The sequence below is a fragment of the Canis aureus genome, chromosome 27 (genome assembly GCF_053574225.1).
Source record: "Canis aureus isolate CA01 chromosome 27, VMU_Caureus_v.1.0, whole genome shotgun sequence".
NCBI lineage: Eukaryota > Metazoa > Chordata > Mammalia > Carnivora > Canidae > Canis > Canis aureus.
Genome location: NC_135637.1, coordinates 32,196,215 through 32,217,021, shown reverse-complemented (window position 1 = coordinate 32,217,021; position 20,807 = coordinate 32,196,215). Strand labels below are relative to the sequence as shown.

Here is a 20,807-nt window from a genome sequence, read left to right as displayed (position 1 = left end):
GAGACTGGGCAAAGTTCCTCCCAGGCCTCTCTTATCCCCTTGCAGGACAGACCTGCTGGTCATGCAAATCAGCCATGGCTCAGGGGCTGCTGCTGAGGAACTTGTGGTTTCAGAGAAGAAAGGGCTTAGCCCCAAGGAGCACAGAGAGGGGAGAAGTGTCCCTCGTAGTTTCCACCCTCAGCTCAGGGGATCCTCCTTCTCCTGGTGGTCACATAGTCATGGTGGTAATGCTGAGATAGTCCTGGGCACCCAGGTCTTTCCTCTGTTCCATTCTGGCTCAGATGGGAGGGTGGTTAATATCATCCAGGACTTCTAAGTGTCTCATCCATCGTTGTGATAGAAACCACCTGCTGGTCTGCTACTAGTTTCACCTTCAGAAACCTTTGTCTCCTCTGACACTCCCAGGCCCCAGGGTAGTCACCCTTCTTGTCCCCACTCCAGGGAAATCCTGAGTACTTAAGGGCAGCATCCTACTGCAGATCGCAGTTTGTGATCTGTGAACACCTGAATCTGAATAAAGTTCCTCCCTTGCCAGGTGCACATGTTAAAGGCCCATGGAGGTGCTGCAAGTACCTGCCCTTGGCCATGAGCTCCTGGTCAGGTAGTAGGCGCCATTTCTCAGTATCTCTGATGTGTGGTGAGGGAGGGACACATCATGTGCTCAAAAGATAAGATTTGAGTAAAAGAGAATGAAATTTGGTTGTGAATTATATGAATATCTCATGTGAAATTAAAATTATATTTTTAATTTCATTGCTAGCAAAAATGCATTAAGTGATAAAAATAGTTAATGTAATTTATGAGGTTGAGTAATGGTTCTTGAATAACTGCTGTATCCTTGGAATGGGAAAAGAAAAAGGAAAAGGAAAAGGAAAAGAAAAAGAAAAAGAAAAAGAAAAAGAAAAAGAAAAAGAAGAAAAAATGTTTGGCATCAGCCCCCTAGAGAGGGAGGAAAGGAGGAAATTTTCCTTGTGGCTGGTTGGGAGGCTCTCAGAGCAAAGAGGGGTGGGTGGGAGGTGGGAGAGCTGGGGTGGGTGGGATATGTGTTCTCAGAGGTAGTGGGTTTTATAGACTTTCAAGAGGTTTGGCAACACTGGGGTGTGTGTAGGATATTGAAGTCCCAATACTGTGCCAGAGAAATGGGTAATTACTGCAAGATCTGGATCAGAATAGGAAGGAGCCAAAAGATTTTGTACATTAGAGTCAAACATGACACTCAAGAAGGAGGATGGATACCTTTTCCTTCAGATCTCAGGTCACGGTTTGCATGTTTGAAGCCATGATGCCAGGCCCGCTCCATCACCAGATGGCCAGCCTGGTGATCTCTGCTGCTCCTCTGGGCCATGGCAATCGCTGAGGGGCTCATGCCATGCCCTCTGGGATGTGTATATGCTTTCAGTAGGTCATGCATTAGAACTATGTGGTTTTGCTTCTCCCTGGTCAGGATTCATGGGTCTAGGAATTGGAGTGGAAATGGGAGTGACAGACTCACTCTTATCCCCAGTAAGCCACCAACAAAATGTTCCCTTCTCATCCCTGGCATTCTGCGCTCTGCTTGACTGTGCCCCACTGCTGGTTAAGAGTGTGCCATGGCCCTTCCTGGCTCCTCCTTGCAGTGGGGCACTGGGAAAGTAGGGGACACTGGCTGCCGTGATTCATGGTGACTATCAAGAGGGAATTGGTTTTCTACTACCCATCTGGGGTAAGCAGGTGTGTGTATGGATTCAGGAGATCCCCTAATATTCCTGGGACCGTGATTATAGTCATAAATTCACCACAAGCCAATTCAGCAGGTCTTATAATGGACAGATCTTCCAGAATGAAGGTTTGGTGATCCCAACTGGCAGGAATGATGACAAGCTCAGGTATCTGCTGACGGAAAGGGCATACGGAGTGGCCAGTGAAGAAGGTAATTACAGACACCACAGTGACCACAAGGTAGTAGCAGAAATGAGCCTGATGCAAGGAGCAAGTGTTTTTTCCTTACGGTGACATGAATATGTTTGGGTATATATTAATAATATGCTTTTGTTCTATTCTTCTATCTCATTCCATTATTGTCGAACATCAGATGGGTTAACACAGTTAACTTTGTCTCAATATAGAAGTCATATGATATCAAATCAGTTGGGTCAAAAATAACTATCACTACAGACCACAGTATATTTTGTATCCTCTTGTGGGGAAAGGCTGAGCATGTTTGTAATTTTTCATTGGATAAAATTCATCATTTAGGTGGAAGCAAGGTTATCAATATTCTATTTAGTTAGGTTAGCCTGGATAGGGTGGATTTCATGTAGATGAGGGGTGGACCATGGGGGCTTATGAAGTGTCGACATTGACGGGCTGGCTGTATCCACAGAATCGTCCACAGAATTGTCCACATTTCTGGGTTCGGTGGGTTTAAAGAGAGAATCTTGTGCAAGATGTGGGGGGTAGATGTAAGGCAGCACTCATTGTGCATCTCCTGTGGTTGTGCATCTTCAGGCCACTTTGTAGAAGGAGGCAACTGTTTCAATGTCCCTCATTTGCCGTCAGGATGGATGTGACTCTCCAATTGTCTGTCAGAACGCAGAGCACCTAGTGTGTCTGCCTCTTTTTTTTAAATAATAAATTTATTTTTTTATTGGTGTTCAATTTGCCAACATACAGAATAACACCCAGTGCTCACCCTGTCAATTGCCCCCCTCAGTGCCCGTCACCCATTCGTTTTTTAAAAATACAAGGAATGAACTGTTCTGTTGCTGATTTTGACACACGTAACAGGGTTTGGGAGGGGCCAAACCAGAGTTTGTGTGTATACAGTGGCCTCCTCAGTTCCCTGAGAACTGTGTCAGAGATGCCAGCCATCCTGAATCAGGTTCCTGGAAGCAGACTCTGAGATGGAGAAGCGCATGTGTAGGACATCTGGGAGGAGTGAGGGAGGCCAGACTGGTTTTTAGGAGCAGGGGTCCACAGAGAGTGAGCCATCGGATGAGGCCTCCTTCCTGCAGGGGGCTCTAAAGCCAGGACCTTCCTGGACTTCTGACCCTGAGGCAGGGCCTTGGGATCTTGGACTCAGGCCATCATTTAATTGAATCTCTCTGAGAAGGGGCAGAAACCTCAGGAGTCATTTTTCTGAAACAAGAGCACTTCCCAGTGAGGAGCAGCCCTGTGACCTGCCAGGGTCTCCAGCAGTGGTGGACAGATGTGTGAGCTCAGAAGAGGGGTAACAACACAGTGAGTAATGTACTGGTCTGCTCAACTCAGAATCCCCAGCTGCCATGGTGGCAGGGCTTCTGGAGCTCAGCTGAGCTGGAAATTATGGGCTCGTGTTCTGGTCAGTGGGTAAAGGAGCAGCCTATGACCACCATGTGGAAATGCAGGGATAAAGACGTTTTTACATGGATGGATGTTTCTTTCTGTTTGCCCTTCCACCTGGTTCCTCCATTTCCAAACATACTCAGGCCCAATTTTGGGAGCCCCAGTCAACCCTGATATACCCTCTGTATATCTGTAGGTGCTACCTGAAGGGTCAGTGACTAGGGAGGTCTGGGGACTGGAGGGAAGGGTGACACAGACAGGGAAGGGGTTTTTGTCTCCCTTCCCCATCTGCCTGTCACTGTGAGGAGTACCACTACTGTCATAGGACTGACAGTAATAGCCATCCTCGTCCTTGTCCTAGGCCCCACTGTTGGTCAGGGTGATCATGTACCCCGAGCTGGAGCTGGAGGCAGAAAATCGCTCAGGGTTTCTTGTGTACTATAATAGATGACCAGCATGGGGGCCTGGCCTGGCTCCTGCTGGGACCATGAAACATATTTATCTTCAATGCTGTTTCTTCCACAGGTGAGGCTGGCCTTCTGTCCCAGGTTCACTGACACCAAGGGTGGCTGTGTCAGTACATTGGAGGCCATGAAACCTCACTGACAACATAAACAGTAGATCAACACAGATTTTGCATATGTATTTTATATTGTATTGTCTCAAAACAGTAAGTCAAGGAAAAAAATGCTGTGAAGAAGAACATTAGGGATATCAGGATGGATAGCGCTGGTGTGTTGGGCCGAGGCAGCCCTGCCCAGCCATCACCATGTCAGCTTCCAGCAGGACGGGTGCTGTGCTCACTCCAGTTCTCAGGCAAGGACATCAATGGGCACATGGCTGATGTGTGTAAGTACCTGGGCATCGCCACAGGTACTAACATCGCCACATGCCCTAACATTGTGACAAAACAGATGTGAACTCCACTCAGCTCCTGCACCTGGCATCCCCTTATGCTGAGTGTGGGTCATGTAGCCTGTCCTTGCCTTGTGACCAGTGAGAGAGGCCCAGCCAGGGAGTCATGTGAAAATGGAAGACTTTGCCTCTGGCTCTAAGGTCAAATTCCTTGAGTACAGCAAGATCTGTGTGAATAGGGAGGTCACCCACCCACTGTGGAAGGGGATGGAAGCCCAGCCAACAGATGGGGCAGGCTGGGAAATGCCATCAAATGGACCTTCCCCAAGTTCCATATTGACCAGAAGGCTGTGTAGTGACGCAGTCTGTGCCACAGAAGGTCCCTGGTAGTAAAGGAAGACTTTCTCTGCTTCCCACAGCTCCCCAGGCATGTGCCCCCACTCTAAGCCCACTGCCCCTTGGAGCATTCCATGGAGGGCCCTTACTGTCTCCCTGAAACCAGGCCTCTGCTGCGGGGTAGACCTTGGAGAGGCAGGCACCCTCTACTGGAGGAATGTCCCTCCAGCTGTCTGGCTACTCAGCACCACCCCCCCCCCATGGCTATCTTATGGGAATAAAATATACAGATCTTGGGGAAAAGCATGAGGAAGAGAAAATACATTTACTGTTGTGTAAAGCCTTTGGAAGTAACTGGACTCAAGCCACTCAAACCTGTGTTGATCAAGGGTCAACTGTGTGCATCTCCTGCTGGTTCTGTCTGGAGAACCCAAAGGAAGGTACCTCATTAGATACACATCTTTGTTCTCGAAAGGGTTTAGTCTAGTGGTTGCTTTAGGGTTTACAGAACCAATCTACCTTCCCAAAGTCTACTTTCCAGTGAGTTTATATCTCTTCACATAGGGCATAAAATTACTTCAATGTGTTCGTCTCACCCCACACCCCAGTTGTGTGCTATGCTGCTCATGTGTTGAGAGTCATCACCAACCAGGGCATCTTGTTCTTATGTTTGGCTTCACACAGTTATCCAGAGACAAGAATATGAGACAGATGTTTCTACATTTGTCCATGGAGTTCCCATAGCTGATGCTCTTCATTCATTCCTTTGTGTGGCATCACATTGTTCTCTGATAGACTCTTCTTTTGTCTGAGGGGAGTCTGTCACTCTCTGTCACAGTGTCTGTGGGTGACCAATTCTATAAAACTGTGTAGTCTGAAAGCTCTATCTTGCTTCACTGTTGAGAGATATTTTCCCTGGAGAACAAATTTCAGGTTGAGAGATTTTTCTCTGTTACAGATACATAATTTAATAGCTTTCTTTTAAAGGGTATTTCTCCAGTGTCTTGCTCTCTGCCGTGCTCATAATAAGAAGCTCCGTTACCATATTTATTCATCTGCATGTGACATGCACCTTCTCTCTGGGTGCTTCGTAGACGACTCTTACTGCACGAGGTGCCCCACAACCAACTGGGGCTCCGTCCATTTCTTTCAGGCATTTTGAGATCTTATTTCATTTTGAATAGTTATTATTTCAACATCGTGCAGTTTGCTAACCTTCCCTTTTACACCGTCTAATTGTTCTCAGTGTCATCATCGCGAGCATTTTTACTCTCAGATGCTGATTGCGGTTCTCTTCTCCAGAAGTGAGATGTGGCCCAGTTCAAGTGTCATCCACGTCTGCACTGAACATGATCAGTCATGGCTCCGCCTATTTCGAACAGGTGGACTCTCCTGGCCTTGGAATTTCTGTGTCATCCCTCACACATCCCTGCAGAGCCGACCTGCCAGGCAGGGAGGACACAGAGGCTTGTGGATATCAGACCTGGGGCTTGAGGCCCACCTGCTCATGCTCTGTGCACAGGCCTCCAAGGCTGGAAGGGAGGGTGACACAGATGGGGAAGGGGTTTGTGTCTCATTTCCCATCTGTCTGTGTCACTGTGAGCATCAGCGCTACTTTCCCACACCTGGCAGTAATAGTCAGCCTCATTGTTGGTTTGGGCCTCACTGATGGTCAGGGTGGCCGTGATCCCTGAGTTGGTCCCAGAGAATCGCTCAGGGATCCCTGAGGGCTGGCTGTTATCATTATAGATAATCAGCAGGGGGGCTTGGCCCGGCTTCTGCTGGTACCAATGAACATCTTTCCTTCCAATGCTGTTTCCCCTACAGGTGATGCTGGCCGTCTGTCCCAGGGTCACTGACACTGAGGGTGACTGAGTCAGCACATAGGAGGCCACAGAACCTGCAAGAGAGAAAATGAAAAGTGAGCTTGCAACCTCATGTCTCATCTTAGGAAGTCTTCACCTGCCTGACCTGGATTGGGGTTTAGGGCTACTCTGGGCACAGGACACCCCCTCCCATCAGTCTTAGCCCCTGGGCCACTGGGCTGGTGGATGAGCCTTTGAACAAATAAGAACCCTGAGGCCCTTTACCTGGCCAGATGCTGTCCCTCAGGGCCTCACATGGAGTCAGTGAGCACAGTGGGGGGATTTCACCCTCCAGCCCCTCATCCTGCAGCAGGGTCATGAGCATCCTGCCCCCCACAGGCAGTGGCTGCTGAGCTCAGTGTCAGGACCAGGCTTGGGGCAGTTCTGGGATCTGGGTGGTGTGAGCTTGGGCTCAGCACCTGTGCAGTGAGCCAGGAATCCAAGGAGAAGAAGGGTCCAGGCCATGGTGGAGGTGCCCTGATTTGCTCCCTGAGGGACTAGGCTGGGCGCATTCCTTCCCAGGCCTCTCTTATCCCCTTACTGGAGGCACCTGCAGGGTATGCAAATAATCTGGGGCTCAGAGGCTACTGCTGAGGAGCTTTGCGGTTTCAGAGAAGGCTCAGCCACAGGGGGCAGGGAGAGGAAGGGGGGGGCCCTGCAGACCTAACAACAGCCCAGGGGATTGGACTTCACCTGCTCATCCTCTAAGTGGTTCTGAAATCTCCTCTTCAGATATTGTCTGTTCCTTGCTTCTGGGTGATCATAGGCTTCTTAGGTCAATGCAGTTTCCACTTTGATCCCTGTTTGTATCCAAATTTGAAGAGAATTCTTTTCTTTCTTTCTTTCTTTCTTTCTTTCTTTCTTTCTTTCTTTCTTTCTTTCTTCTTCCTTCTTTCTTTCTTCTTTCTTTCTTTATTTGTGTTCAATTTGCCAACATATAGAATAACCCCCAGTGCTCATCCCATCAAGTGCCCCCCTCAGTGCCCGTCACCCAGTCACCCCCACCCTCCGCCCACCTCCCCTTCCACCACCCCTTGTTCGTTTCCTAGAGTTAGGAGTCTTTCATGTTCTGTCTCCCTTTCTGACATTTCCCACTCACTTTTACTCCATTCCCCTTTATTCACTTTCACTATTTTTTATATTCCCCAAATGAATGAGACCATATGTTTGTCCTTCTCCGATTGACTTACTTCACTCAGCATAATACCCTCCAGTTCCATCCACGTTGAAGCAAATGGTGGGTGTTTGTTGTTTCTAATGGCTGAGGAACATTCCATTGTATACATAGACCACATCTTCTTTTTTTTAATTTATTTTTTATTTTTATTTTTTTTAAATAACAAATTTATTTTTAATTGGTGTTCAATTTGCCAACATACAGAATAACACCCAGTGCTCATCCCAGACCACATCTTCTTTATCCATTCATCTATCGATGGACACCGAGGCTCCTTCCACAGTTTGGCTATCGTGGACATTGCTGCTAGAAACATCGGGGTGCAGGTGTCCCGGCGTTTCACTGCATCTGTATCTTTGGGGTAAATCCCCAGCAGTGCAATTGCTGGGTTGTAGGGAAGATCTATTTTTAACTCTTTGAGGAACCTCCACACAGTTTTCCAGAGTGGCTGCACCAGTTCACATTCCCAACAGTGCAGGAGGGTTCCCCTTTCTCCACATCCTCTCCAACATTTGTGGTTTCCAGCTTTGTTAATTTTCCCCATTCTCAAAAATTCTTCACTGGCAAAGCATACATGGAATTTTGAAGGAGCCATGGAGATGTTGTATGTAATGTCCCAGGGAGAGCCTCTAGGGCAGGTCATCGATTCTGTGGCTCAGTATCCCCAGTGTGCACTCAGTTCCTGGGAAAGATGCAGTCCTGAGCAAGGTTAGACTGGGTTTTAGCAGGAATGTGCTGGGCTGGAGAAGTGTGATGTCCTGGACTTGTGCAGAGACACCACGTGCCTCCTGTGTCCCTGAGGGGGTCCCTCATGGATGACCTGTCACTTCTTTCCCCAACCCCCCACAGCCTGGCTGAGCTGAGCAGGAACAGGAGAGAGGGGTGCACCTGACAGTGAAGGGAGGAGGGGAGGGAGAGCAGGTCCCAGGTCCCTGGAGAGGCAGATAGAGGAGCAGGTGCTGGCACGGGCATGGCAGCCGCAGTCCCTGCACCAGGTGATAATGACTGCCCAGGTGAGAGGAGGTGAGATAACCTCAGACAGAATGTTCCAGGTCCTGAGCTTCTTCCTCTCAGTCTGCCAGCTGCCTACTGGAGACACTGGCAAGTGGTCAGGGGGCCACCTGGGGACCAGGGAGGCACCACCCAATAACTGTCCTGTTGTTGAGAAACTATGGAGAGAATCCCCAGATGTTAATTCTCTAGAGGAAACTTTCCACCATCCTTTAACCTGAAAAATCTCTGGAATGATTATTTCTGGCAAGGGATTCCCATCTAGTAGCGACTTTCTTTTTTTTTTTTAAGATTTTATTTATTCATGAGAGACAGAGAGGCAGAGACACAGGCTGAGGGAGAAGCAAGCTCCATGCAGGGAGCCCAATGTGGGACTCAATCCCGGGTCCCCAGGATCAGGCCCTGGGCTGAAGGTGGCACTAAACCGCTGAGCCACCTGAGCTGTCCCTACAACTGACTTCTAGTTCATCAGGTTAGTAAGTAATTTTTAGAGGAAGGATTCCAATCGTACCTGCCATTCTTTTATGAGTGAGGGGAAAATGATTTTCTGTCCTGTGTCTCTCACTCCCAGGAAGGTGTCCCTCTGAAGAGCCAGAGTGGAAATAGGGGAAGCTTTTGCTCTTCTTTTTAAATAAATTCCTCAACTGTCATTTGAACCTCAAGCAATTGTGTACACATCAACTTCAAAACAACAATTCAAAGAATCATGAAGAGAAATTCCATTTATGTAAAAGTTCTATTCAAGTCTTGGAAGAAGGTCTTTGCCTTAAGGAGGACAGAAGTGCCCTGAATGTAGGCATGGCCACCACTCAAGGTCACCTGGTCATGGGTGTGAGTCCATGTGGGTCAGACCTGAGCTGGTGCAGGTGATGAGCCCTGGGCCTGGGGAGGACAGTGGTGCAGGAGGAAGTCCCCAGGTAGCCCCCAGGTGGTGTCTGCACTTCCTCCACAGATTCTGTAAAACCCCAGGGGAGAAGGGCCTGGGGCGGCAGGGACGTGTATCCCTCTCAGGAAGCCCCAGGCAGCCCTGCATGATGTGGGCACCCCTCACACAAGATCCAGAGGTGACACAGCCCTTGGGGCGCATCCAGGCCACCTGCACTCAGGAGAAGAGGGATTCCTGCCAGACTGTGCTGTCTGAGACACCTGTCTCCCCTCCTGAGTGACACATGATGACCTCTGTGCCCACATGATGTATGACGTAAAGTCTCTAGAGACAAGATAGTCAGCTTTGCACGAAAAGTTTCGGCCTGTCCACTGAGAGGCAGAGGGGTGAGCAAGGAGGGGAGGGAGGAGGGCAGAGAACCTGCTAGAGTCCCTTTAGGGGTGGGTCCGGGACCAGTGAGGACACCTGATCCTGAGGCCTGACCAGCAGCTGCTCAGAGGGCAGGAGAGAGGGAGAGCAGGGCCACGGCAGAGGGTGTGTGTCCCACCGCGCATCCTTCTGTGTCACCGCCATCACTGCTGGGCGCTCCCATTGCCATGGTAACTGTCACATCAGGGGTCAGCTCTCTCCTGGCCATCAGTCTGCTCGTCCTCAGTGGGGCCAGGTCCCCGTGTTACAGCTTCAGAATTGGGCTTGATGGTCACTCATGTGTGTATGACCGGCTGGGGGATGGGCGTGACTTCTGCTGAGCAGAGAGGCATGTTCACGGCTGAGTTCATTCCCCGAGCAGAGGATCCTGTGCCCTCCCAGGGTGATGGACACGGAGTGAATGTCAGCCTCGGGTCAGGGGAGGCAGGGCCTGCAAGTGAGAGGGGGCAGGGAGAGAGGGCCTGAGGGAGACAGGGAGGCTCAGTCCACAGTGACACTCCCAGCCCTAAGGAGGGAGCCATGCGGACAACAGGTGACGACAGGGCCCTGACCCCATGGAGTCTGTTGGGAAGGACAGCTTGGCCCTGGTGCCTCACTTTGTCTCCCTGGGGTCCCGTCATCTGTGCCGGGGGTGGTCGGGTACAGGTGAATCTGCTCACAGTGTGGTCCTTGGAGGACCAGTGCCACCGGCTCCACTGGGAGCTCTTCCACCCACCGATGCCCAGGCCTCACCCTCCCTCACCTCTTCCACCTGCACCTGCATTCTGAGGCTCTCCCCTCCTCTGGGGACTGTGTGTTCACTGAGCTTCACAGGGTGGGGGTCCAGGCTCCATGGAAAGTCTCACTTCCTCTGCTTATCTCCCTTGGTCCTACTGGGTCCCCTGGGACAAGGCGCTTAACGTCCTGCTCTGGGCACCTGAGCTTCATTCAGTTCGGAGCCTGTACTGATGTGGGAAGAATGGTTCAAGATTAGTTTCTGTCGGGAGCCTGGGTGACTCAGTGACTGAGTGTCTACCTTTGTCTCGGCCTGAACCTGGGGTCTTGGGATCAAGTCCTGCATCTGGCTCCCTGCAGGGAGCCTGCTTCTCACTCTCCTACATCTCTGCATCCCTCTCTGCGGCTCTCAAATAAATAAAGAAAATCTTAAAAAAAATATAGTCTGTGTCCAGCCACACGAGTGTGTTCTGGGGTTGGGTGATGCCCCCGGGAACACTACCTGCCTGGCTATGGGGGTACCTAGTGTACCCGATCTCCTTTCAGCTCCTCCTGGGATGAGTCAGGATAAGAGAGGGCACTGGCTGGGGTGAGTTGTGCTGTCGCAGGGGAACTGATGTCTCTGCACACCTGGGTCAGGCAGGAGTATATATGAATTCAGGGGATCCCAGGGGCTCCTGGGTTTGTGATAAAGTCATGACTGCACCACATTCCAGTTCAGCAGGTCTGATAATGGACCAGATATCCCGAAGGAAGCTGTAGTCCTGCCCAGTTGATGGGATGATCACTAGCTCAGGTGTTTTCTGAAGGAAGGGGCTCCTGGGGTTTGTGGTGAGGAGAGTAGTTACAGACCCCCCTCTGAGCACAGGGTAGTGGCTGAAATGAGCAGGACAGAAGGATCCAGTGTTTCTCCTTCTGTGGCAGGAATGCACCTGGCTACATTGTCATCAGATGTTTCCATTTCCTCCACCTGTGTCACCCCTTCAGCACCGAACATCAGGTGTGTTCACAGGAGCAAACTTTCTATCTCAGTATCGACGTTGAGGATGACAAATCAGGTGAGACAGAGATCAATATCCCTAGCAGACAAAAGCGTAGCTTGTATCCTCCTATGGAAGAAAAAACTTATGTGTGGTTGTGTCGGGACAGTTGCACATTATCAGGTGGAAGCAAGGACCCGATATTCCCTTTATTTGCAGGCTGTGGTTTGTGTGGATCTGAGTGGATCTCCTGTGGACAAGGGGGGACGCGGTGGCTTCCTACATGTTGCATTGACAGACTGAACTCATTTCATACCATTGCTTTCTGTCCATATTTCTGGGTCAGGTGGGTGAAAAGAGATATTCTTGTGCAGGACGTGGGGTAGACCTGTGGCTGCACCCATTGTGTGTCTCCTATCGTTGCATATCTTCTGGCCATTCTGTAGGACGAGGCCACTGTCCCGATTCTCCCCCAGTCACCATCAGGGTGGATGTGACTCTCCATCTGTCTGTCACAACCTAGAGCACCTGGTGTGTCTGGTCCTTTTCTCACTGTATAAAATAGATGAAATGATCTCATCTCCAGGGAGGTTGGACACGCACACTGGGGATTGGGGGAGAGAACTAGACAGGTTGTGGGTATATCCCGGGGCCTTCTGTGCTCTCTGAAGACTGTGGCTGTGATGCCGGCCACCCTGGAATGGGATCCTGGAAGGAGGCTCTGAGATGGAGAAGTGCTCGTGTAAAAATTCTGGGAGGAGAAGGGATATCAGCTTGGGCAGGAGAGTGACCCACAGGGATGAGCCATCAGATGAGGCCTCCTTCCTGCAAAGTAGCTCATCCTTGGAATTCTCAGGACCTGGGAGCATGAGACAGGGCCGGGATCCAGGCATGAGGACATCATTTCATCTGAGGCTCCCTGAGAAGGGGACTGAGCCTGGGGCAGTAGGTTTCAGGACCAACAGCACTTCCCCATGAGTTGCACCCATGTGAGCTGTCAGGGGCTCCAGGCAGTGGGGGGCCATGTGAGCAAGAAGAGAGGTGTGAGTGACCCTCGATGTCTCCTGCTCCTGATAGGTCCACTCAGGGGGGGAAGGCTCCACTAAGGTCCCCAGGGCGTCAGGAGCTCAGCTGAGTGGAAACACTGGAGCGCTCAGCCTCGTCATTTGGAAGAGCATTAGCCCAAGATGGCAATGGAAATGCAGGTGCATGGCCCCTGGCCCAGGTCCCCCTGTGTCTTTTTTTCCCCAGCCCCTGAGGCCCCTGTTCACAGCCAGGCCAAAGAACCAGGGCAAATTAGTGCTGTGAGCTGTAAATGCTCTCTTGAACCTCCAGGTGCAGACCTGCTGGCGAATGGGTAGGAAGTAGGGTTGGGGACCTCAGATGAGGGGGCCTGGGGAAGACCTGCTCCTGCTCTGTGACCAACCCCGGGGTAGAGGAGAGGGTGACACAGATGGGAGAAAGGGTTTCTGTCTCGCTTCCCCATCTGCCTGTGTCACTGTGAGCCTTAGCACTGCTGTCCCACACCTGGCAGTAATAGTCAGCCTCGTCCACGGCCAGGGCCCCGCTGATGGTCAGGGTGGCCGTGTTCCCCGAGTTGGCGCCGGAGAATCGCTCAGGGATCCCTGACAGCCTGCTGCTATCACTATAGATAATCAGTACAGGGGCCTGGCCCAGCTTCTGCTGGTACCAGTGAACACTTTTACTTCCAATGTTGTCTCCCCCACAGGTGATGTGGGCCGGCTGCCTCAGGGTCACATTTTTGGATGGCAGCTGTGTCAGCACATAGGAGGCCACAGAACCTGCAAGAGAGAAAAGAAGAGGTGGGTTCCCACCTCTCGGTCTCAATTCAAAGAGAACCCCACGTGCCTGACCTCAGCCCCAACAAGTCTCTGGGGGTCTGTTTCTACCTCCCCTCATCTCACCCCTGGTACCGTGGGTATAGCTGGTGGATGAGGCCTTTGAACAAAGGAGACAACATTAATTTTCCCTGGGTCATGTCAGCCCCTCAGGCTCTCACAGAGTGAGTGAGCAAGTGGTAAGACTTCACTCCTCCAGCCTTTTCATTCGGGTCCTACCCTCTCCAGGCACCCTTTTCTGGACTCAGGATCAGTTTTGGACTGGTCCCAGAATGCTTCTGCTTGCCTGGAAGTGACCAGGGCTCAGTACCTGTGCAGAGAGCCAGGAGGCTCAGGAGGAGGGGGGTCCAGGCCATGGTGGAGGCACCCTGATTCTGCTCTCCAGGTCCCAGCCTGGGCAGAGGTTCCCCACAGGCCTCTCTTATCCCCTTGCTGGAGACACCTGCTGGTCATGCAAATCAGCCAGGGCTCAGGGGCTCCTCCTGAAGAGCTTCTGCTTTGAGAGCAGGGCTGAGACCCAAGGGACAAGGAAGTGGATGGGAAGCCCCTTGCAGACCCAGTCTCAGACCTGGGGACTGTGCTTTAACCTCTATGTCTAGTGGGGTCTGGTTTCCTCCCTTAGATTCTGTAGCCTTTGCACCTGGGAGACACGAGGAGCCTGAGGGCAGTGCAGTGTCCTACCCAGATCCCTGTTTGTGAGCATCAAGCCTCAACAAAATTCTCTCTTGCTTAGGACACATGGAGGTCTTGCAAGCCCTGTAGGTGTTGTAGCTTTCTGACTATGCGGGTTGTCGTAGGGCAGGATATAGATGCTGTGCCTCAGTGTCCCCAGGGTGCCCTCAGTGCCAGAGACAGATCCAAACCTTCAGTTAAGTCTGGCAGTGACTGATGTAGCAGGAATGGGGTGGCAGGAGAGCCGTGAAGTCCTGGAGCTGGGCTAGTGACAGAGGCAAATCTATGAGACCCCTGAGTCTGAGAGACACAGGTCAGAACTCACATCAGTGTCCAAGGTTATACTGCAGAAATCATGCACCTTTCCCCTCAGTCTCTGGGCCCAGTGACTCAGCCGCCCTCCGTTAGAACCCCTGATACCAGGCTCACCCCCTGTGCAGGTGGCTTTGCCAGGTCATCTCCTCTGCCCCCTGGTGGCCGCTCCACACTGGCTGCTGGAGACCCAGGGAAAGAAAGTCCCTGGTCCAGGTGGAGATGGAGAGCCCACTGCTCACATCCTGGTTCCCTGCTCTTGCCCTGCTGACCCAGGGCAGAAGTTACTCTTCTCTTCATGGACCCTGCCAGCCTCTAGACCAGGTAGGTGGGGATCAGATTCTCCTTGGACATTGGTATAAGCTCAGCTGAGGAGGTGACAGCCCCTGGGGCCTCAGAGCACACACTTCTGGGTTGTTGGGCGGTCATGGGTGGGGTGCAGGACCTGGTGCCTGGGGGACATAGGACGCAGAGACTGCCAGTTACTGGTGCAGACTCAGGGTGCTGGGCCCAAATAGTGTGGTGGTGGCTCCTGCTCCACATATAGGGATCTGAGAACACTCAGTGAACATTCATTCAGCCCCACTTTGGTCTGGGAGACATTCTGTCCTGGGGATCAGTGTGAAGGAGACAGAGGCCCTGCCTCATAGATTTATGCTGTGAGTGGGGGAGCAGGGTGGACACCCTTGCTCTGGTGACACAGCACACAGTCTCTACCAGCTTCTCTCCTATATTCATACAATATCTAAACCATTGCAACGTTGAAATTCCTCTGGGTCAGGATCGACCCAGTGGTGCAGCACTTGTCCAAAGAAGTGTCCGAGTCTGGGGTCCTTTCTGCGGACATTGCCTCGTTTGAGGGAAAGAATGAGAGTAGACAAATGGATCTGAGTGGATCTCCTGTGGACAAGGGGGACCCGGTGGCTTCTTATGCGTCACATTGACAGACTGAACTCATTTCATATCATTGTTTTCTGTCCATATTTCTGGGTCAGGCGTGTGTAAAGAGATATTTTTGTGTAGGATGTGGGGTAGACTTGTGGCCACACCCATTGTGTGTCTCCTGTGGTGGCATATCTTCTGGCCATTCTGTAGGACGAGGACACTGTCCCGATTCTCCCCCAGTCACCATCAGGGTGGATGTGACTATCCAACTGTCTGTCAGAACCCAGAGCACTGGTATGTCTGGTCCTTTTCTCACTGTATAAAAATAGATGAAATGATCTCATCTCCAGGGAGGTTGGACATGCACACTGGGGATTGGGGGAGAGAACCTGAGAGGTCATGGGTATATCCAGGGGCCTACTCTGTTCCCTGAGGACTGTAGTAGTGATGCCAGCCATCCCGGAATGGGTTCCTGGAGGCAGACTCTGAGATGGAGAAGTGCCTGTGTAAAAAATCTGGAAGGAGTGGAAGGAGAAGGGATATCATCTTGGGCAGAAGGAGAGCAACCCACAGAGATTAGCCTTCAGATGAGGCCTCCTTCCTGCAGAGAGCTCTATCCTTGGGACTTCTCAGGACCTGGGAGCATGAGGCAGGACAGGGATCCAGGCATCAGGACATCATTCTTCTCAGGCTCTCTGAGAAGGGACAGATCATGGGGCAGCAGATCTCAGGGCCAACAGCACTTCCCCACGAGTTGCAGCCCTGTGAGCTGTCAGAGGCTCCAGGCAGTAGTGGGGGGCTTGTGAGTCCTGAAGAGCAGTGTGGGTGACCCCTGTGTACTGTCCCCATCTGTTCCATGCAGGTGGAGGGGTCTTCACTTATGGCCTAGGGCTTTAGCAGCTCAGCTGTTCTGGGAAATTTGGACACTGATCCTGGTCAGTTGTGTGAACAGTGGCTCATAGCACTCAGAGAATGTAGAGATAATGTGCACTAGAGAAAAGGCTCCCTGTGTCTTTTCCCCACCCTAGATTTCCAGTTCATACCCAGGCCCAGAGACCAGGGCAACCGAGTCTGTCAGCACAAATGCCCCATTGTCCGTCCCTGTGCAGAACTCCTGGTAAGCAGGGGGTGGGGGTGGAGGCCAGGGAACTTCACATATGAAGGCCTGGGCCAGACCTGCCCCCTGCTTGTCCATGGGCCTCCTGTCGCCAGAGGAGAGAGTGACTCAGATGGAGAAGGGGATTTGTTTCACTTCCCCATTTGTCTGTGTCACTGTGAGCATTTCCACTGCTGTCATAGGACTGACAGCAATAGTCAGCCTCGTCCTTAGCCCGGTCCCCACTGATGGTCAGGGTGGCCATGTTGCCCGAGTTGGAACCAGAGAACCAGTCAGGGATCCCAGAAGCCCGCTCATTATTTTTATTGATTAGGAGCACAGGGGCTTGGCTTGGCTTATGCTGGTACCAATATGCATATCTTTTCCCTAAGATATCTCCGGAGCAGGTGATTGTTTCCATCTGTCCCAGGGCCACCAACATGGAGGGAGCCTGATTCAACCCAGGGGAGGCCATGGAGCCTGAAAGACAGGAGAGGAGGGCTTGGTGTGAGGCCCAAGGGCTTATCCTAGGGACCCAATAGTGAGGTTTTGCTGAGGCTGAGCTCAGGGTTCAGGTCAGACCCATCTCCATCCTGTGGGGGCCGAGGGGCTGGGCAGGCCCAGGGACAGCACCTGTGCAGAGGGTGAGGATGGGGAGCAGGAAAGGGGTCCAGGCCATGGTGGGCGTGCCCAGAGCTCTGCTTCCTGAGACCCAGTGCAGGGCAGGCTCACCCAGGCTTCTTTTATTCCCTCCAGTCACAAGAGGCAGTGATCCTTAGTAGTTATGCAAATGTAATCCTCCATGGGGCTCTAACTGGGTTAGCCACTTGAGAGGCAGAACAGGTGACTGAGAAGGATAGCAGAGTCCCCAGCTGCCTCCACGAAGCTTTCTGGTCCTAAAGGCACCTTTGAGGGGCACTTAGGTGGCTGAGTTGGTTAAACATCTGCCTTCTGGTAGGGTCTTGTCTCAGGGTCTTGGGCTCAAGTCCTGCATTGGTCTAGCTGTTTAGCAGCGTCTTCTCCCTCTCCCTCTGCCCTTCCTCCTACTTGTTCTCTCTCTCAAATAAATAAATCTTTTTCGGGATCCCTGGATGGCGCAGCGGTTTAGCGCCTCCCTTTGGTCCAGGGCGTGATCCTGGAGACCCCGGATCAAATCCCACGTCGGGCTCCCAGTGCATGGAGCCTGCTTCTCCCTCTGCCTATGTCTCTGCCTCTCTCTCTCTCTGTGTGACTATCATAAAATAAATTTAAAAAAATTTAATAAAAATAAATAAATCTTTTTCTTTAAAAAAAAATGAGGGATCCCTGGGTGGCACAGCGGTTTGGCGCCTGCCTTTGGCCCAGGGCGCGATCCTGGAGACCCGGGATCGAATCCCACGTCGGGCTCCCGGTGCATGGAGCCTGCTTCTCCCTCTGCCTGTGTCTCTGCCTCTCTCTCTCTCTCTCTGGGACTATCATAAATAAATAAAAAAATTAAAAAAGAGGGAGGAGCAAGATGGGGGAAGAGTAGGGTCTCCAAATCACCTGTCTCCACCAAACTACCTAGAAAACCTTCAAATTATCCTGAAAATCTATGAATTCGGCCTGAGATTTAAAGAGAGACCAGCTGGAATGCAACAGTGAGAAGAGTTCGCGCTTCTATCAAGGTAGGAAGACGGGGAAAAAGAAATAAAGGAACAAAGGCCTCCAAGGGGGAGGGGCCCCGCGAGGAGCCGGGCTGAGGCCGGGGCGAGTGTCCCCAGGACAGGAGAGCCCCGTCCCGGAGACGCAGGAGCTGCACCGACCTTCCCGGGGGAAAGGGGCTCGTGGGGAGTTGGAGCAGGACCAGGAGGGCGAGGAGGCCCTCGGGCTCCCGGGGACAGTAACAGAGCAACTGCGCGCCCAGGAGAGTGCGCCGAGCTCCCTAAGGGCTGCAGCGCGCACGGCGGGACCCGGAGCAGCTGAAGGGGCTCGGGGGCGGCTCCGCGGAGGGGGCTGCGGGGCCCCGGGAGCAGCTCGGAGGGGCTCGGGCAGAAGAAGAGGCTCCGTGCGGAGGGGGCTGCGCGGTTCCAGGAGCAGCTCGGAGGGGCTCGGGCGGCAGCTCCGCGGAGGGGGCTGCGCGGCCTGGGAGCGCGAATCCACCAGCGCAGGCTCCGGAGCACAGGGCGCCGGGACACAGCCCAGGATCCCGCCTCCCCCGGGACAGGCAGAGGCCGGGAGGGCCCAGGACAGCAAGGACGCTCCTGCCCCAGCTGAGCACATCAGCGGCCCCGCCCCGGAGCCTCCAGGCCCTGCAGACGGAGTTCCTGCCGGAGCTGAATCCAGGTTTCCAGAGCTGCCCCGCCACTGGGGCTGTTTCTCCTGCGGCCTCACGGGGTAAACAACCCCCACTGAGCCCTGCACCAGGCAGGGGCACAGCAGCTCCCCCAACTGCTAACACCTGAAAATCAGCACAACAGGCCCCTCCCCCAGAACACCAGCTAGACTGACAACTTCCAGGAGAAGCCAAGGGACTTAAAGAACACAGAATCAGAAGATACTCCCCCGTGGTTCTTTTTTTGTTTGTTTGTTTTTGTTTTTGTTTTTGTTTTGTTTTGCTTTTTGATTTGTTTCCTTCCCCCACCCCCTTTTTTTCTCCTTTCTTTTTCTTTCTCTTTTTCTTCTTTTTTTTTTTTTTTCGTTTTTTTTTCTTTTTCTTCCCTTTTTTTTTCTCTTTCTCTTTTCTTTCCTTCTTTCTCTCCTCTCTTTTTCTCTTTTTCCCAATACAACTTGCTTTTGGCCACTCTGCACTGAGCAAAATGACTAGAAGGAAAACCTCACCTCAAAAGAAAGAATCAGAAACAGTCCTCTCTCCCACAGAGTTACAAAATCTGGATTACAATTCAATGTCAGAAAGCCAATTCAGAAGCACTATTATACAGCTACTGGTGGCTCTAGAAAAAAGTATAAAGGACTCAAGAGACTTCATGACTGCAGAATTTAGAGCTAATCAGGCAGAAATTAAAAACCAATTGAATGAGATGCAATCCAAACTAGAAGTCCTAACGACGAGGGTTAACGAGGTGGAAGAACGAGTGAGTGACCTAGAAGACAAGTTGACAGCAAAGAGGGAAACTGAGGAAAAAAGAGACAAACAATTAAAAGACCATGAAGATAGATTAAGGGAAATAAACGACAGCCTGAGGAAGAAAAACCTACGTTTAATTGGGGTTCCTGAGGGCGCCGAAAGGGACAGAGGGCCAGAATATGTATTTGAACAAATTCTAGCTGAAAACTTTCCTAATCTGGGAAGGGAAACAGGCATTCAGATCCAGGAAATAGAGAGATCCCCCCCTAAAATCAATAAAAACCGTTCAACACCTCGACATTTAATTGTGAAGCTTGCAAATTCCAAAGATAAGGAGAAGATCCTTAAAGCAGCAAGAGACAAGAAATCCCTGACTTTTATGGGGAGGAGTATTAGGGTAACAGCAGACCTCTCCACAGAGACCTGGCAGGCCAGAAAGGGCTGGCAGGATATATTCAGGGTCCTAAATGAGAAGAACATGCAACCAAGAATACTTTATCCAGCAAGGCTCTCATTCAAAATGGAAGGAGAGATAAAGAGCTTCCAAGACAGGCAGCAACTAAAAGAATATGTGACCTCCAAACCAGCTCTGCAAGAAATTTTAAGGGGGCCTCTTAAAATTCCCCTTTAAGAAGAAGTTCAGTGGAACAGTCCACAAAAACAAAGACTGAATAGATATCATGATGACACTAAACTCATATCTCTCAATAGTAACTCTGAATGTGAACGGGCTTAATGACCCCATCAAAAGGCGCAGGGTTTCAGACTGGATAAAAAAGCAGGACCCATCTATTTGCTGTCTACAAGAGACTCATTTTAGACAGAAGGACACCTACAGCCTGAAAATAAAAGGTTGGAGAACCATTTACCATTCGAATGGTCCTCAAAAGAAAGCAGGGGTAGCCATCCTTATATCAGATAAACTAAAATTTACCCCAAAGACTGTAGTGAGAGATGAAGAGGGACACTATATCATACTTAAAGGATCTATTCAACAAGAGGACTTAACAATCCTCAATATATATGCTCCGAATGTGGGAGCTGCCAAATATATAAATCAATTATTAACCAAAGTGAAGAAATACTTAGATAATAATACACTTATACTTGGTGACTTCAATCTAGCTCTTTCTATACTCGATAGGTCTTCTAAGCAAAACATCTCCAAAGAAACGAGAGCTTTAAATGATACACTGGACCAGATGGATTTCACAGATATCTACAGAACTTTACATCCAAACTCAACTGAATACACATTCTTCTCAAGCGCACATGGAACTTTCTCCAGAATAGACCACATATTGGGTCACAAATCGGGTCTGAACCGATACCAAAAGATTGGGATTGTCCCCTGCATATTCTCGGACCATAATGCCTTGAA

General features: G+C 51.1%; 2 protein-coding genes and 1 long non-coding RNA gene across 12 annotated transcripts in view; all 3 read right to left on the bottom strand.

Moving 5' to 3' along the window:
• LOC144299118 (immunoglobulin lambda-1 light chain-like) overlaps nt 1–13,881 on the bottom strand; it is a 64,885-nt gene extending 51,004 nt beyond the window's left edge. For 2 of the 8 annotated variants that reach the window (XM_077874464.1, XM_077874457.1), the window contains exons 1-2: nt 13,726–13,880; nt 13,061–13,358 (exon numbers count right to left, since the gene is read on the bottom strand). In XM_077874464.1, the coding sequence (XP_077730590.1) occupies nt 13,061–13,358; nt 13,726–13,771 (344 nt within the window). In that variant the 5' untranslated portion in view covers nt 13,772–13,880. Of the gene's footprint in view, nt 1–13,060; nt 13,359–13,725 lie in introns of all 8 variants that reach the window. The other 6 variants (XM_077874463.1, XM_077874459.1, XM_077874458.1 and 3 more) reach the window with 5 other exon arrangements.
• Nucleotides 1–20,807, bottom strand: part of LOC144299119 (immunoglobulin lambda-1 light chain-like) — a 228,115-nt gene that overhangs the window by 29,982 nt on the left and 177,326 nt on the right. The window lies entirely within an intron of this gene.
• On the bottom strand, nt 16,681–17,192 carry LOC144299125 (uncharacterized). Its single transcript, XR_013365902.1, has 2 exons — nt 17,014–17,192; nt 16,681–16,860 (listed from the first exon to the last, which is right to left on the bottom strand). It is a non-coding gene; the product is annotated as an uncharacterized LOC144299125 (long non-coding RNA).